Source organism: Amaranthus tricolor, chromosome 11 (genome assembly GCF_026212465.1).
Source record: "Amaranthus tricolor cultivar Red isolate AtriRed21 chromosome 11, ASM2621246v1, whole genome shotgun sequence".
Classification (NCBI taxonomy): Eukaryota; Viridiplantae; Streptophyta; class Magnoliopsida; order Caryophyllales; family Amaranthaceae; genus Amaranthus; species Amaranthus tricolor.
In genome coordinates, this window is record NC_080057.1 from 14,535,385 (window position 1) to 14,553,472 (window position 18,088).

The following is an 18,088-nucleotide window of genomic DNA, read 5'->3' on the forward strand; positions in this document are numbered from 1 at the left end:
AATTTATTTTTTTTATTTAATATTTTAAATTTGCAATAGGAATTTGCAGAACTTTGATATTTTAAATTTGCAAGACTTTGAAAACTTAGGGGACAATGTAGACTACTCTAGTAGATTTGTTACGGATAGGAAATTTGATTCCGTAGATGAATTCATAGTTGGGCTAATAAGATAGCAATCGAAATCGGTTTTCAATTTACACGTGCTTCTTATAAACAAAAAGAAGGACGTGCTATAGTTAGTTTGTATTTAAGATGTTACCGCTGTGGTAATATTAGGGGTGATTTGCATAACCTAGATAATGCTGCCCGACCTGGTTCTAAAAGTAGAACATGTCGGTGCAAATTTATGATTGTAGGAAGTAGTCGTAAACCAGGAGAAAGACCTGAGATGGTGAGGGTGTGTTCTGGGGAAAAAGGAAGACATAACCACCCATTTTTAGTGTACAGAGATGGTCATGTAAGGGCAAATAGGTTGAATGTAGATATTCGGCAGCACATACGAGAGCTTAGTGCAACCGGCATGCAACCTGCGTTTATTATGACCTCAATTAGACAAAACTTCCCTGGTTTTTTTGCTAGTATGAATCAAATTTACAATGTTAGGCAATCAATTAGGAGAGAAGAGATGGAGGGTAGGACTCCCCTTCAACACTGTCTTTATATGGCCACAGAGCATAATTATGTGGTTTGGACAAACTTGGATAGTGAAGTAGAATTGAGCAGATTATTAGTTGCAAATCTTACATCCATCCAGATGATATGTACGTGGCCGTATGTTGTGTTGATAGATACAACGTACAAAACAAATAAACAAAAGTGGCCGCTGTGTGAAGTAATTGGAATGACGCCAACCAATCACAACTTCTTGGTTGCGTTTTGTTTGATGCGAGATGAGGCGACTGTGTCATATTTGTGGTTGTTGCAGGGATTGAGAGATATTTTTGGCACAGCTCAAACTCCTAGCGTCATTGTAAGTGATCGAGATGAGGGTTTATCTGTAGCTATTCGTGATGTCTTCCCAGGTAAAAAGGTTTTGTTGATTAATTATTGTCGTTCTATTTATTGAATATATCTTAATTACGTTCAATGTTCTTTTTCATGTTGATGTGCTACATTTGTTATGCGTATGACATATTGTCAATGACGTAGAGAACATGGTGAACAAATTGTGTGGCGGGAAAAGAAATCAAGAAGGGGAGATATTCAGGAATACTAGATGGGACCCCTTGGTTAACAATTTTACACTCGCCGAATTCGAAGACAGATGGGAATCGATTGTGAGTACCTGGCCGGTTAGGAACAGAAAGGTTGTTCAATATTTGGTGGAACATGGATTCCACTTAAAGAGAAAGTTATGCGTGCATGGACGAATGACTGTTTACAAATGGGTAACCAGACTACCAGCAGAGTTGAAAGCCAACACTCGTCTTTCAAGTATTATCTTGGTAGCGGTAATAGCTCATTTGATACCCTGTTTAAATGGGCACACGCACAGTTAACAAATCAGCAATCCAGGATCCGACAAGCGCTACAAGAATCCATGAATTATATTTCAAGGTCTCTGCGACATAATTTCTTTAGACCTTTATATCGCCATGTATCTATTTTTGCCTTGGAACATTTGCGGCTTGAGGATAACCATATGTTAGATTTGGGTGATTGTGTATTTGACAAATGCGGCTGTGCACTTCAAAGCACCCATGGATTGCCGTGTGCTTGTTATTTCTATCTATCGCTCAGGTTATAAGGTTCTTTGTATTAGGATGACATTCATCCGTTCTGGAGAACTTTGACGTACACAGAGGTAGGAGCTGACACCAACGAAGGAGTACGGCACGCAAATGTCGACGACAAAGAGTAATTTCAATCGTTGGTCGATGAAATCTTAAAAGTCAATCCCGTAGTTGTACAACGCTTGTCTCAGGTAATTGAAGATGATTTACACCCTGATGGAGCCGATATACCTGAGCTTTATGCAAGTCCACCGAGAAAAGGAAGACCAACGACAAGCAAAACCCTTAAGAGAAATAAAAACGCATTTGAATATAGTAGATCATCATCTCGGGGTCGAGGGTCTAGATTTCATCCCGCGGGAGATCTAGTGGTAGATCTAGTTGTCAAGAAACGCAATCCTCAGTTGGAATTAAGTTTAGTTTCAACTTATCCGGTACATGACTTTCCTTTCTATTATTCACATTAGTTTATTACAGTTGAATCTTACTAACCATATTTTTAATAATTGCAGATGTCCAGCAGGTCGTGATTTTTTACGGTTTCCATCGCCCAATTACATCCCGCACATTCTCCTTCCTTACTTGTTTGATTGAATTGATGTTATAGGTGATGGTAACTGTGGATTTAGAGATTTCCATCACAGAGTTGGGAGGCGAGGAAGCATGACCTCTTTTAAGACGTGCACTGTGTATGGAAATGCAAATGAACAAAGAGCAATACCTACGCGTATATCTATCGGCGGAGATGTTAGATAATGCTATATTCAGTATTGGTTCACATAGAAATGGACCTGCACCGTTTATTCACTGGTTGGAAGCACTGATGGCATTGTACTCTGCAACAACGTTTCTTAACATTGGCATTGCTTATTATGGTTCTGTCGACGGTATTCGAAACTAGAACTGTTTAATTCTTCCGTTAAGGAAAGCAGCGGGTATGCATAGTGTAAATAAAGTTATACATATATGTTGGGTGAATAGAAATCATTATGTTCAACTTTAATGAACGATGATTCATCTCCACTCCCGCTAGTCCAGCGATCATGGAGAGAAGCAGTTAACAATTCTTCTAGACATTTAGAAACACATTTTCGTAGCAGGATTTTGCTTTGGAATAGAATATACGAGCCACAACCACGACAAGGTAATAACACCGCTGAAGATGCTATCAATTTAGATAGTCCATAGTGTAACCATTGTGTACATCAATATTTAGTTTAACTATATATGTAGATGGAATTCAATATGTAGATATACCATAGTGTAACTATTGTGTACATCAATATTTAGTTTAACTACATATGTAGATGGAATTCATTATGTAGATAGAATTCAATATGTGTAGAATTGAATATGTGAATCAAAAATGTAAAAAGCATTGATGTAAATTAATAAAAGCAATATGTATAGAAGTTTACAAATAACACAGTACTCCAACAATTAGTTTTATATTACAAAAACAAATAGTTTATGAAGGGCCTTGCGCCTTAAAAGCTTGCCATTCGAAAATTCAATCTCTAATATCATCAACGTATAGACCAAAAGCCTAACTTTCCCGGGGTCTCATATCCACAACAGAAGGCAATCTCAGCAATGGAGCGACTCGACTCGACCATTTATTTACTGTAATAAAAAAAATGTGTCAACAAGATAATAAACAGCATTTAAATAAGACAAAGACATAAAAGAAAACAAATAAATTAAAACACGAACGTATTCAACTCTGCTATCAGCTGGACCAAAACTGGCACTTGGTCCTTCGCCGGGGAGGATATATGGGTGGAAGGACTCTCTAAACCAGTTAACGTAACCAGGATCAACCTCTGATGGAACAGATGCCCGATGAAGTGCCTGATCACCAATGCAGGCACAATAGGGGAACCTACTCCATGCCTCCGTGTAAATAGGAGGAGAAGCAAATGTCACAGAATAGGTACCTTGCGCCAGTCGTAGAGCGTGGGTAGGTCTCATAGGAGCGGGGGGAATAGCCTGCAAAAAACCCAGCTGTGACACTGTCCTCTTAGACAAATACTCCTCGACGATATCAAAACAAGTGATACACTCGATATAGGCGGTCCGTGGGTGCTCATTTAACAATGCCCTTGGAGAAGTAATGTACGGAGTCCATTCCACCTGCATACAAGCGAATTTAGCATATACAAAATAATCTAAAAGTAAAATAACATGTATAAAAAAGTGTGATGTGTACAATACATGACTTTCCGTCAGGGAGTCCAATATACTCCTACAGTCCCTCAGCCTGCTGAGCTCACGACCTGGCTTGGGCGTGGACCACATCTCTGCCCTAGTCTTATTAGGCACATCTGCTTGACGAGGATTGGGGCGGAAGGCCGGAAATTACTCGTAAATCCATGTCTGTAGAAATGTGAGACAACCAGCAATGGTCTTGCAACCAGCCCTAGACGCCATTCCTAGTTGTCGATAAAAGTATGCCAGCGTCACAGCACCCTAGGCGATCTCATCCTGATCGGCATTGACGGTTAGTATCGGGTGAGGTCGCATGCAAGTTCTGGTCTTATCCGCCAGCAATGTAGAGCCGATAATAGCCATGTAATAGGTTGTACACTGGGTCTCCATAGCTTGGGACCGATGGCACATCTGCATAACTTCACCAACGTTGATGCAACCGCTTGTGAATATCCCTTTCCGTCGTAGCTTTGACATGGGCTCCCCAAACAGACTAGCAAGGGCGAGCTTCCACTCACCGTTAGCAGGTTTAGCCGGTAGTGAACCTTCAATACCAATGCCTCATATGCGTTGCACGTCGTGCAACATAATCGTCATCTCCCCTCCAGGGCATGTGAAGGTGTTCGTATCCGGCTGCCACCTCTCCACAAAGGCCGATATCAAAGTACTGTCAATGTGCTGGTGTATAATGTATGGTAGCCGGCCGAGGGGAGTGGCAGGTAAAACATTGTAAATCGCATCAGACATATCCCGTAGTCTGATGATCGCCTCTTGCGGCTTCTTTCTACTACGGCACTCCAAAATCGGAGGTGTACGCTCAGAGCTCTTAAAAATAACTTTAGCTACGTGACCCCCATAGCTGGGTATCAAGCGCGTATGAGTGGGGCCCCCGGGTTGGGGCGATGTCACCAACCAGTCTGTTCCAGCGGACTGTGAGCACCTGCTCCCTCGTGGCGGTGCATTGTCAACGTGGCTATCTCCGGCAGCTTCAGATGCGCCTGCAGAACTAGGGCCTGCACGTGTAAATTTACCGGCATGTCCGCGGACAACAGTCTAAACCAATGGGCAACCAACAGAGCCTTGGTACTCATTATCATCATTATCATCATCATCATCATCATCACTGGAACCCCCTCCAACTACTCAGGAGGCTAGCCTGGTCATCAAACCGAGTGCGCACTTGATGTAGTGCACTCGACCGTTGGGCCTCACTGTGTATGGTAGCCTCTTCCTGCCTAGCCCTTCTAGCAAAACCTGTAACCCCCTCTCATGAGGGTCCCCTCTGAATAAGGTAGGCCTAGAACTATTCCCGCTCAACAAGTGTCTAAAAAAACCCTTTTCTTTTTCTTGATTACCAGCCATTTATTACAATTTTGATAATTTAATTTACTATTAATAATAAATAATAATCAAACATTACGTTAAATTAACTAAATGAACAAACGACAATAATTAATTAACAATTTAAATCCCGAAGGACAATCGATTAATTTAATTAACACTTAACAATATAAACTAAAAACATTTCAAACACAAAAACTATTACATTAATAAAAATTTAATGAACATTAATATTAGCTAATAATTATTATTATAATCTTATTATTACTATCATTGTAGTTGTTTTTCAAAAATAATAATAATAATAATAATAATAATTTATAATCATATATAATATTTTAACATAAACAACAAATATTATTAACAACAATAATATTAAATTAATCATTATCAAGAAATGTAATTTAACAACAAAAATATTAATTATTATTATTATTATTATTATTATTATTATTATTGTAATTAATTTTCTAAAATAACAATAATAATAATAAGAATAATAATAATAATAATAATAATAATAGTATAATAATAATAATAATAATAATAATAATAATAATAATAATAATAATAATAATAATAATAATAATAATAATAATAATAATAATGATGATGATAATAATAATAATAATAATAATAATAATAATAATAATAATAATAATAATAATAATAATAATAATAATAATAATAATAATAATAATAATAATAATAATATTTTAAAAAAATATTTAAAAAAAAAAATAATAATAATAACAATAATAATAATAATAATAATAAATAATAATAATAATAATAATAATAATAATAATAATAATAATAATAATAATAATAATAATAATAATAATAATAATAATAATAATAATTATTATTATTATTATTATTATTATTATTATTATTATTATTTTCTTATTATTATTATTATTATTATTATTATTATTATTATTATTATTATTATTATTATTATTATTATTATTATTATTATCATCATCATTATTATTATTATTATTATCATTATTATTATTATTATTATTATTATTATTATTATTATTATTATTATTATTATTATTATTATTATTATTATTATTTTGTTATTATTTAATATTATTTTGTATTTTATTATTATTAGAATTATTTTATTTTATATATATTTTAATTTAGTTGAAATTTTAATTATTAAAGTAATTTATTTTTTTTATTTAATATTTTAAATTTGCAATAGGAATTTGCAGAACTTTGATATTTTAAATTTGCAAGACTTTGAAAACTTAGAGGACAATGTAGACTACTCTGGTAGATTTGTTACGGATAGGAAATTTGATTCCGTAGATGAATTCATAGTTGGGCTAATAAGATAGCAATCGAAATCGGTTTTCAATTTACACGTGCTTCTTATAAACAAAAAGAAGGACGTGCTAGAGTTAGTTTGTATTTAAGATGTTACCGCTGTGGTAATATTAGGGGTGATTTGCATAACCTAGATAATGCTGCCCGACCTGGTTCTAAAAGTAGAACATGTCGGTGCAAATTTATGATTGTAGGAAGTAGTCGTAAACCAAGAGAAAGACCTGAGACGGTGAGGGTGTGTTCTGGGGAAAAAGGAAGACATAACCACCCATTTTTAGTGTACAGAGATGGTCATGTAAGGGCAAATAGGTTGAATGTAGATATTCGGCAGCACATACGAGAGCTTAGTGCAACCGGCATGCAACCTGCGTTTATTATGACCTCAATTAGACAAAACTTCCCTGGTTTTTTTGCTAGTATGAATCAAATTTACAATGTTAGGCAATCAATTAGGAGAGAAGAGATGGAGGGTAGGACTCCCCTTCAACACTGTCTTTATATGGCCACAGAGCATAATTATGTGGTTTGGACAAACTTGGATAGTGAAGTAGAATTGAGCAGATTATTAGTTGCAAATCTTACATCCATCCAGATGATATGTACGTGGCCGTATGTTGTGTTGATAGATACAACGTACAAAACAAATAAACAAAAGTGGCCGCTGTGTGAAGTAATTGGAATGACGCCAACCAATCACAACTTCTTGGTTGCGTTTTGTTTGATGCGAGATGAGGCGACTGTGTCATATTTATGGGTGTTGCAGGGATTGAGAGATATTTTTGGCACAGCTCAAACTCCTAGCGTCATTGTAAGTGATCGAGATGAGGGTTTATCTGTAGCTATTCGTGATGTCTTCCCAGGTAAAAAGGTTTTGTTGATTAATTATTGTCGTTCTATTTATTGAATATATCTTAATTACGTTCAATGTTCTTTTTCATGTTGATGTGCTACATTTGTTATGCGTATGACATATTGTCAATGACGTAGAGAACATGGTGAACAAATTGTGTGGCGGGAAAAGAAATCAAGAAGGGGAGATATTCAGGAATACTAGATGGGACCGCTTGGTTAACAGTTTTACACTCTCCGCATTCGAAGACAGATGGGAATCGATTGTGAGTACCTGGCCGGTTAGGAACAGAAAGGTTGTTCAATATTTGGTGGAACATGGATTCCACTTAAAGAGAAAGTTGTGCGTGCATGGACGAATGACTGTTTACACATGGGTAACCAGACTACCAGCAGAGTTGAAAGCCAACACTCGTCTTTCAAGTATTATCTTGGTAGCGGTAATAGCTCATTTGATACCCTGTTTAAATGGGCACACGCACAGTTAACAAATCAGCAATCCAGGATCCGACAAGCGCTACAAGAATCCATGAATTATATTTCAAGGTCTCTGCGACATAATTTCTTTAGACCTTTATATCGCCATGTATCTATTTTTGCCTTGGAACATTTGCGGCTTGAGCATAAACATATGTTAGATTTGGGTGATTGTGTATTTGACAAATGCGGCTGTGCACTTCAAAACACCCATGGATTGCCGTGTGCTTGTTATTTCTATCTATCGCTCAGGTTATAAGGTTCTTTGTATTAGGATGACATTCATCCGTTCTGGAGAACTTTGACGTACACAGAGGTAGGAGCTGACACCAACGAAGGAGTACGACACGCAAATGTCGACGACAAAGAGTACTTTCAATCGTTGGTCGATGAAATCTTAAAAGTCAATCCCGTAGTTGTACAACGCTTGTCTCAGGTAATTGAAGATGATTTACACCCTGATGGAGCCGATATACCTGAGCTTTATGCAAGTCCACCGAGAAATGGAAGACCAACGACAAGCAAAACCCTTAAGAGAAATAAAAACGCATTTGAATATAGTAGATCATCATCTCGGGGTCGAGGGTCTAGATTTCATCCCGCGGGAGATCTAGTGGTAGATCTAGTTATCAAGAAACGCAATCCTCAGTTGGAATTAAGTTTAGTTTCAACTTATCCGGTACATGACTTTCCTTTCTATTATTCACATTAGTTTATTACAGTTGAATCTTACTAACCATATTTTTAATAATTGCAGATGTCCAGCAGGTCGTGATTTTTTACGGTTTCCATCGCCCAATTACATCCCGCACATTCTCCCTCCTTACTTGTTTGATTGAATTGATGTTATAGGTGATGGTAACTGTGGATTTAGAGATTTCCATCACAGAGTTGGGAGGCGAGGAAGCATGACCTCTTTTAAGACGTGCACTGTGTATGGAAATGCAAATGAACAAAGAGCAATACCTACGCGTATATCTATCGGCGGAGATGTTAGATAATGCTATATTCAATATTGGTTCACATAGAAATGGACCTGCACCGTTTATTCACTGGTTGGAAGCACTGATGGCATTGTACTCTGCAACAACGTTTCTTAACATTGGCATTGCTTATTATGGTTCTGTCGACGGTATTCGAAACTAGAACTGTTTAATTCTTCCGTTAAGGAAAGCAGCGGGTATGCATAGTGTAAATAAAGTTATACATATATGTTGGGTGAATAGAAATCATTATGTTCAACATTAATGAACGATGATTCATCTCCACTCCCGCTAGTCCAGCGATCATGGAGAGAAGCAGTTAACAATTCTTCTAGACATTTAGAAACACATTTTCGTAGCAGGATTTTGCTTTGGAATAGAATATACGAGCCACAACCACGACAAGGTAATAACACCGCTGAAGATGCTATCAATTTAGATAGTCCATAGTGTAACCATTGTGTACATCAATATTTAGTTTAACTATATATGTAGATGGAATTCAATATGTAGATATACCATAGTGTAACTATTGTGTACATCAATATTTAGTTTAACTACATATGTAGATGGAATTCATTATGTAGATAGAATTCAATATGTGTAGAATTGAATATGTGAATCAAAAATGTAAAAAGCATTGATGTAAATTAATAAAAGCAATATGTATAGAAGTTTACAAATAACACAGTACTCCAACAATTAGTTTTAAATTACAAAAACAAATAGTTTATGAAGGGCCTTGCGCCTTAAAAGCTTGCCATTCGAAAAATTAATCTCTAATATCATCAACGTATAGACCAAAAGCCTAACTTTCCCGGGGTCTCATATCCACAACAGAAGGCAATCTCAGCAATGGAGCGACTCGACTCGACCATTTATTTACTGTAATAAAAAAAAATGTGTCAACAAGATAATAAACAGCATTTAAATAAGACAAAGACATAAAAGAAAACAAATAAATTAAAACACGAACGTATTCAACTCTGCTATCAGCTGGACCAAAACTGGCACTTGGTCCTTCGCCGGGGAGGATATATGGGTGGAAGGACTCTCTAAACCAGTTAACGTAACCAGGATTAACCTCTGATGGAACAGATGCCCGATGAAGTGCCTGATCACCAATGCAGGCACAATAGGGGAACCTACTCCATGCCTCCGTGTAAATAGGCGGAGAAGCAAATGTCACGGAATAGGTACCTTGCGCCAGTCGTAGAGCGTGGGTAGGTCTCATAGGAGCGGGGGGAATAGCCTGCAAAAAACCCAGCTGTGACACTGTCCTCTTAGACAAATACTCCTCGACGATATCAAAACAAGTGATACACCCGATATAGGCGGTCCGTGGGTGCTCATTTAACAATGCCCTTGGAGAAGTAATGTACGGAGTCCATTCCACCTGCATACAAGCGAAATTAGCATATACAAAATAATCTAAAAGTAAAATAACATGTATAAAAAAGTGTGATGTGTACAATACATGACTTTCCGTCAGGGAGTCCAATATACTCCTACAGTCCCTCAGCCTGCTGAGCTCACGACCTGGCTTGGGCGTGGACCACATCTCTGCCCTAGTCTTATTAGGCACATCTGCTTGACGAGGATTGGGGCGGAAGGCCGGAAATTACTCGTAAATCCATGTCTGTAGAAATGTGAGACAACCAGCAATGGTCTTGCAACCAGCCCTAGACGCCATTCCTAGTTGTCGATAAAAGTATGCCAGCGTCACAGCACCCTAGGCGATCTCATTCTGATCGGCATTGACGGTTAGTATCGGGTGAGGTCGCATGCAAGTTCTGGTCTTATCCGCCAGCAATGTAGAGCCGACAGTAGCCATGTAATAGGTTGTACACTGGGTCTCCATAGCTTGGGACCGATGGCACATCTGCATAACTTCACCAACGTTGATGCAACCGCTTGTGAATATCCCTTTCCGTCGTAGCTTTGACATGGGCTCCCCAAACAGACTAGCAAGCGCGAGCTTCCACTCACCGTTAGCAGGTTTAGCCGGTAGTGAACCTTCAATACCAATGCCTCATATGCGTTGCACGTCGTGCAACATAATCGTCATCTCCCCTCCAGGGCATGTGAAGGTGTTCGTATCCGGCTGCCACCTCTCCACAAAGGCCGATATCAAAGTACTGTCAATGTGCTGGTGTATAATGTATGGTAGCCGGCCGAGGGGAGTGGCAGGTAAAACATTGTAAATCGCATCAGACATATCCCGTAGTCTGATGATCGCCTCTTGCGGCTTCTTTCTACTACGGCACTCCAAAATCGGAGGTGTACGCTCAGAGCTCTTAAAAATAACTTTAGCTACGTGACCCCCATAGCTGGGTATCAAGCGCGTATGAGTGGGGCCCCCGGGTTGGGGCGATGTCATCAACTAGTCTGTTCCAGCGGACTGTGAGCACCTGCTCCCTCGTGGCGGTGCATTGTCAACGTGGCTATCTCCGGCAGCTTCAGATGCTCCTGCAGAACTAGGGCCTGCACGTGTAAATTTACCGGCATGTCCGCGGACAACAGTCTAAACCAATGGGCAACTAACAGAGCCTTGGTACTCATTATCATCATTATCATCATCATCATCATCATCATCACTGGAACCCCCTCTAACTACTCAGGAGGCTAGCCTGGTCATCAAACCGAGTGCGCACTTGATGTAGTGCACTCGACCGTTGGGCCTCACTGTGTATGGTAGCCTCTTCCTGCCTAGCCCTTCTAGCAAAACCTGTAACCCCCTCTCATGAGGGTCCCCTCTGAATAAGGTAGGCCTAGAACTATTCGAAGAAAATTTAAATGAACATATCTTATTATGATATACTACTCATATATTAAGAAAGAAGTTGAGGTTAACTTTGGTAAGAATTATTTTATATGACAAATCATTATGACAATGCCATGTGAAATTTTAAAATATTTTTAAATGAATTAACTTTTGTAAGAAATAAGTTGAGGTTAACTTACGTATAAATTATATATTTTTTTAAATTAATTTATTTAAGATTCTTATTTAGATATAAAAAAATAATGTAAAACTATGTACTTGACTAATTTAACTTTAAATTTATTTAGGAGAATAAATTTTCACGTAATTAATTATAGTCCTATCAAATTTGTATATTTGGGAAATTTTTAATAAGTCGTCATATATTATTTTCCAATCCTTTTATTAGTATTTATTATGATTATGATCATAATTGATGTTATTTTTCTATTGAAAACTATCTTTAGTTGGATTAAATTTGGCCCTTTTCCTTGTACCTTTTTGTTTAGTTAGTGATAAAAAAATATTTGTAAAAATGTTATTAGTGCTATCTTTGTATATACTTAATTCATTTTCATATGAATTTCATATGGACAATAACAAGTTATTCAAAAATATATTATTGCTATTAAATTCACGTGAGCACAAATAGATATGTAGCTAATAATTCTTGTAATGACTACGGGTATGACCAAGTCAACCCTTCGCACAATAACTTGTAAATGCGGGTCTACTCTAAGACCTTTGAATGAAAAATGTTGAATCATTCAGCGGTTTCCAAGTATACTTGTGGAATTTGAGGCTACCATGTTCATTTATTAGACGGAATGGATATATTTTAAAGAATACTTTAAACAATATTTATTATACTAATTGTTTATTAAAGTAATCTCATCGTCAATTTAATTGAGTCAGTCAAATTTATTTTTTTTAAAAAATATTGATTCCTATATAGGTGTTAATTCAAATTTTATTTTGTTTTTAATGTTTTTTTTACTAATAGACTACTTAAATGTACTCATCTCAAGATGAGACGGTCTCATATACAATTTTGTGATTGGAAAAAATTCATATACCAATATAACAACTTTTTTCATGGATATAATTTAACTTATATTTATTCATAAAAAATCGTGTTAAAATTTCACTCTCATTATATGAAATCTATTCAAAGGTGATCATCGACCAATAAAATGAAGCAAAAATTATCATGAATAATCTAACTTTTTATTAATTTTTCAATAATAATTTTTACTTTTGATTAACCATGAATAATCTCAATTATAAGGGGTAGTTGTTAAAAGTACACAAAAGTAAACTCTTACCTCCACACCAAGTTATTTTACATTGAAAAACGAAAAAGAAAATACAAAATCAAATCATAAAAAAATTGAAAAATATGAAAAATATAAAAGATAAATTATGTATGTTTAATGTTTGATTTTAATTTATAATTTTAAATATTTTTGATTTTTGATTTTATTTTTCTTTTTTTTTAACAATTAACTTGCAAAAAATTGGTCACCATTTGCTTAATAATATTCTTGGTTAAGTTATCAAAAGATTGAGATTGTTCATAATTAATTAAAAGTTGAGATTATTTTAGAAAATTAATAAAATAGTTTGGAATACTATTAATAATTATTCCCAAAATAAAATGAATGATTTATATTTTAATTTAATAAATAAAGCTACGTAAATAGAAGTAGGTTATGTGGGATACTATTTTCTTATACGTTCGTTGCATTTATTTAATTTATCGATCTTGTGTTATTTGTTTTTTTCTTTTTAAGAAAAGTTAAGATCATCATGTGTGCCTTACGTGTAAATGAAGTCCTTTCAATTTTTTAATATACGAGGAAATCACGCCATTAAGATTAGTGCGTGGGACTAAAAAGTTATTAATGGAGCCCTCAAAATCAATGATTGATCATCATATACGCCATTAGCGATGGCCTGGCCTATCTTGTTGAAATAAATGATGGGAAAACAAATATCTCTCATTATCTCGTTATGAAATGTTTGCTTGTAACTGATTGTCATATATTATTGTCATATTATCAATTATGAAAATATTATAATAGAGTTTACCGAAAAAGTATAAACCTAATTAGTAGTGTTTCAATAACTTAGATTTAATTTGTAAAAATAAAGTTTTAAATCATTAATATTTGGTTTAACCATATTAGAAGTATATAAATATGTGCCTTGCACATAGTTTTTTTTTTTTTTTTTTTAATTTTTTTTTATTTTTTTAATATAAAGATATATAAACAGAGATTTACAATTAATATAAATAATGATTTATGGTAAACAGAGATTTGTATATCCCTTCTTGATCATGTATGTTTCATCCTCTTTTTTCATCTTGTTTTTATTAAATTTATGATTTACAATTTGATTTCAATTTTCATCTCAATTAATTTTTATATGTGTAGTTGATTTTTGAGCATCGTTTTTAAGAATTGTTTACTTTTGTTTCTTTAATTGCTTAGTTAATTTGTAGAGTTGGGGTTTGTGTACTTTTTATATGTTTTTTAGGGCTTTTTATCAACAGAAATAATGAATTGATTTTATCTGAATGGTAAAAAGTAGCTGTCCTTATCGATCCATAGCTGAAGAGCTTACTGTGATTATTGGTGCTTAATCTGTAATTTAGTGGTACTGCAAATTTCTACTTATTTCCTCTTATAATGAGTTTTTATGGACAAATTATTATGAGAAATGATTTATGGTAAACAGAGAATGGATATGAAAGAGGAGTCTTGGTTAAATGTATTGATTGATGAACTCTGAATGCTTAATCTGCTATAGCATTTTGTGGACTGAAGATCACATCATGTAATAGACTTTTACCATTAGTCTTGATTTTTTGCTTTCTTTCCTTGTCCATTATGTTTCTTTACTTCTATTCTTGCGTACTGTTGTGGTGTGAGATCTTTTGTAATATTAATAACTCTCAAGAATTTAAGAAAGCTGAATTAGGGTTAATGAATACTGTTTGTATTACCTTGAATGAATAATACAGCCCTAATTTATACAACTGATTATGAGTTTAACTAAGAAAACATCTATTCTATGAAATGAATATTACCCTAATATTACAAGATAATTAATGTAATAAAAATATTGAGAATAAACTAAAATATACACAAATATTTTGACACTCCCTCTCAAGTTAGGTTATAGGGTTTCCGATGCCTAACTTGGATAACGTAGTCTCAAAGGCTTCAGCTGGAACTCCCTTTGTAAGGATGTCAGCTAGCTAATCTTCTGATCTCACATGTGTAATGCTGATGATTTCTTCTCCAATTTTTCCTTTATGAAGTGTTTATCAATCTCTACATGTTTTGTTCGATCATGTTGGACTGGATTTTCTGAGATATCAATAGCTGCTTTATTGTCACAGAATAACTTGCATGCTCCTGTTGGTGGAAAGTCGAGTTTGTATAAGAGTTTTCTTAGTCATAGGATCTCTATTATTCCTTTTGCTACCCCTCTGAACTTTGCTTCTGCACTTGATAATGCAACCACTTTTGGTTTCTTACTCCTCCAAGTAACCAAGTTACCCCCTACAAGAGTGAAGTATCCAGATGTAGATTTCCTACTGTCTCGATTGCCTGCCCAGTCAGCATCTGTGTAAGCTACGAGGTCAAGATGATGGTTATTACCAAAGAAGACTCCTCTATCACTCGTGCCTTTCAAGTATCTCAAGATTCTTACCACTGCTTCCATATGTGGAGTTTGTGGTAAGTGCATGAATCGACACACAACCCCAACTGCATATGATATGTTGGGTCTAGTATGATATAGATAGATCAGTTTGCCCACCAGTTTCTGATACTTCTCCTTATAAGCTAGTTCTTCTCCAGGTGTTGTCTGGAGTTTATGATTAGCAACGATTGATGTTTCTACTGGTTTGCAGTCAAGCATACCTACCTCTGCTAACAGATCTAAGACATATTTCTTTTGATTGATGAAGATTCCCTTCTTGGACCGAAAAACTTCTATACCAAGGAAGTACTTTAAGTTCCCCAAATCCTTCATCTCGAACTCCATGAATAATTTCCTGTTAAGCTCCTTTATCTCCCTTTCATTATTCCCTGTTATTACCATATCACCTACATAAATGATTAGACATGTGATCTGACCATCCCCTTTCTTCAAGAATAGAGTATGGTCGGAATGGCTCTGTTCATACCCAAATTTCTTCATTGCTGTGGTAAACCTACCAAACTAAGCTCTTGGAGACTGTTTCAAGCCATACAACGCTCTTTTAAGTCTACATCCTTCTCTTGGAGCAAATTCATCTGAAAAATCGGGTGGAGCATGCATGTACACCTCTTCTTCGATCTCGCCATGTAGGAATGCGTTCTTTACATCGAACTGGTTGAGGGGCCAATCATTATTAGCAGCTATGGAGAATATAACCCTGATGGTGTCTATCTTGGCAACCGAAGAGATGGTTTTGGAGTAATCAATCCCGTAAGTCTGTATATACCCCTTTGCCACATGGCGAGCTTTGTATCTCTCAATAGTTCCGTCTACATGATACTTCATTGTAAAAACCCATTTGCAGCCTACTAGTTTTTTTCCTTTAGGTAGCATACACTTGTCCCATGTGCTATTTTTCTTTAAGGTCGAGATCTCATCTTCCATTGCTTCTTTCCACCTTGAGTTTTGGAGGGCTTCTTCAGTACTCTTGGGCAGGGAACTTGAGTATAGAATGGCTTGGAATGCCACAGCTGTCTGTGACAAGTTACTCGTCTCTCAGTTAATAGGATACCGAGATCTATGTGATTCGAATTCTGGATCATACCTTCTTGGAGGAACACCTCTTTTGCTCCTTGGAGGTAATTCATATCTGCAGGGTGAATTAACAATACCAGATATATCATCATTAGTTTGATGGTCAGGTTCAGTTAATACCTCTTGAGGCTCACAGACAACCTCTTGATCATTAGATGCTTCAGACAAGGTAGGAAAGGCCTGAGGAGAAAGTAATACTATGTTTTCTGTGGCAATGTCTGTGGGACTACCTACTTGCTCTTTGGGGTTCAGATCATTAGATACAGAGTGTGTAAGCCAGCTCAAGTCATCATATGTAGTCTCCCCCCTGAGGACGAAGCTGGGAGTAAAAATAGGAATCCTCGAAGAAGTCACAATCCATTGTGGTATACAGCTTATTGTGAGTCCAATCAAAGCAGCACTATCCCTTTTGATTAGTACCATAGCCCACAAAGATACACTTAACATCCCGGGGTTCTAGTTTATTCCGAGCAAGTTTGAGTAAATGGACATACACAACACACCCAAAGATCCGAGGGGGTAAGGAGTGGAAAGAGGGAACATTAGTGTGGGTACGAAGGACTTCGAGGGGGGTTCTAAACATAAGAGTTTTGGAGGGTAGTCTGTTGGTGAGGTAGGTGGCAGAGGCAATAGCTTCGGGCAAAAAATAAGATGGGACATGGGCTTCAAACATAAGTGTTCGACCTATTTCAAGGAGAGTACGATTTTTCCTTTCAGCTATGCCATTTTGTTGTGGTGTGTGGGGACAAGAAGTTTGGTGAATGAGACCATGGGTGGTAAAGAAATTTTCCATATGTTGGTTCATGTATTCCCCCCCATTTTCGGATCGAAGTATTTGAGGTTTAGCTTTAAATTGCGTGACAATCATATTATAGAACTTGATAAAAACATCAAAAACCTCAGATTTGTGTTTCAAGAAATATATCCAACACATTCTATAGAACAATCATCAATAAATGAAACAAAATATGAATAACGTTGTTTACTAAACTCAGGAGCAGGGCCCCTAACATCAGAATTTATCAAAACAAAAGGTTCACTGCTATGATTAAAACTAGGAGAGTAAATGACAGAAAAAGACGTTTCAGATACCCTAATGATGGATGTCCTAGACGTCAATGCCAAGTCCATAACTGATGATCAGAGAACCTGTGAGCAAGCAAAGTGTGACCCGTTTGAATCGCCTCGTCCACATATTATAAATAATCTCGTTCAGTACCACGACCAATAATCCTCCCTGTCTAAGCATCCTGCACAACACAACCAGAAGAAGACATAAACACAGTACAATATAATTCCCGAGTCAACTGGCTAATAGACAACAACTTATGAGATAAGCTAGGATCTAAAAGACAATTGTTAATTTTGAGAGAGGGAGAAATGGTAACGGGCCCAGATTGATCAAAACTCACACACTCCCCATTAGCTGTTTGAATGTAGGTGCGGATTTTTGGATTAGTGGATAAAAGATCACATGGGTCAAAAGTCATAGTATCAGTGGCCCCGCAATCAAATATCCATTGGGAAGAAAAACAAGGTTTACATAAGAGGCCAAGTTTATGTGTGTCACATGAGGTT

General features: G+C 36.2%; 1 protein-coding gene across 1 annotated transcript; it reads right to left on the reverse strand.

The window, feature by feature from the left end:
• Positions 1-11,316: 11,316 nt before the first annotated feature.
• Positions 11,317-15,916, reverse strand: LOC130826529 (uncharacterized mitochondrial protein AtMg00810-like). Its single transcript, XM_057692110.1, has 6 exons — positions 15,220-15,916; positions 14,985-15,126; positions 13,643-13,733; positions 12,778-12,865; positions 11,483-11,550; positions 11,317-11,421 (listed from the first exon to the last, which is right to left on the reverse strand). The coding sequence occupies exons 1-6, from the start codon at positions 15,914-15,916 to the stop codon at positions 11,317-11,319; spliced, it is 1,191 nt and encodes a 396-aa protein (XP_057548093.1).
• Between the last annotated feature and the right edge of the window lie 2,172 nt (positions 15,917-18,088).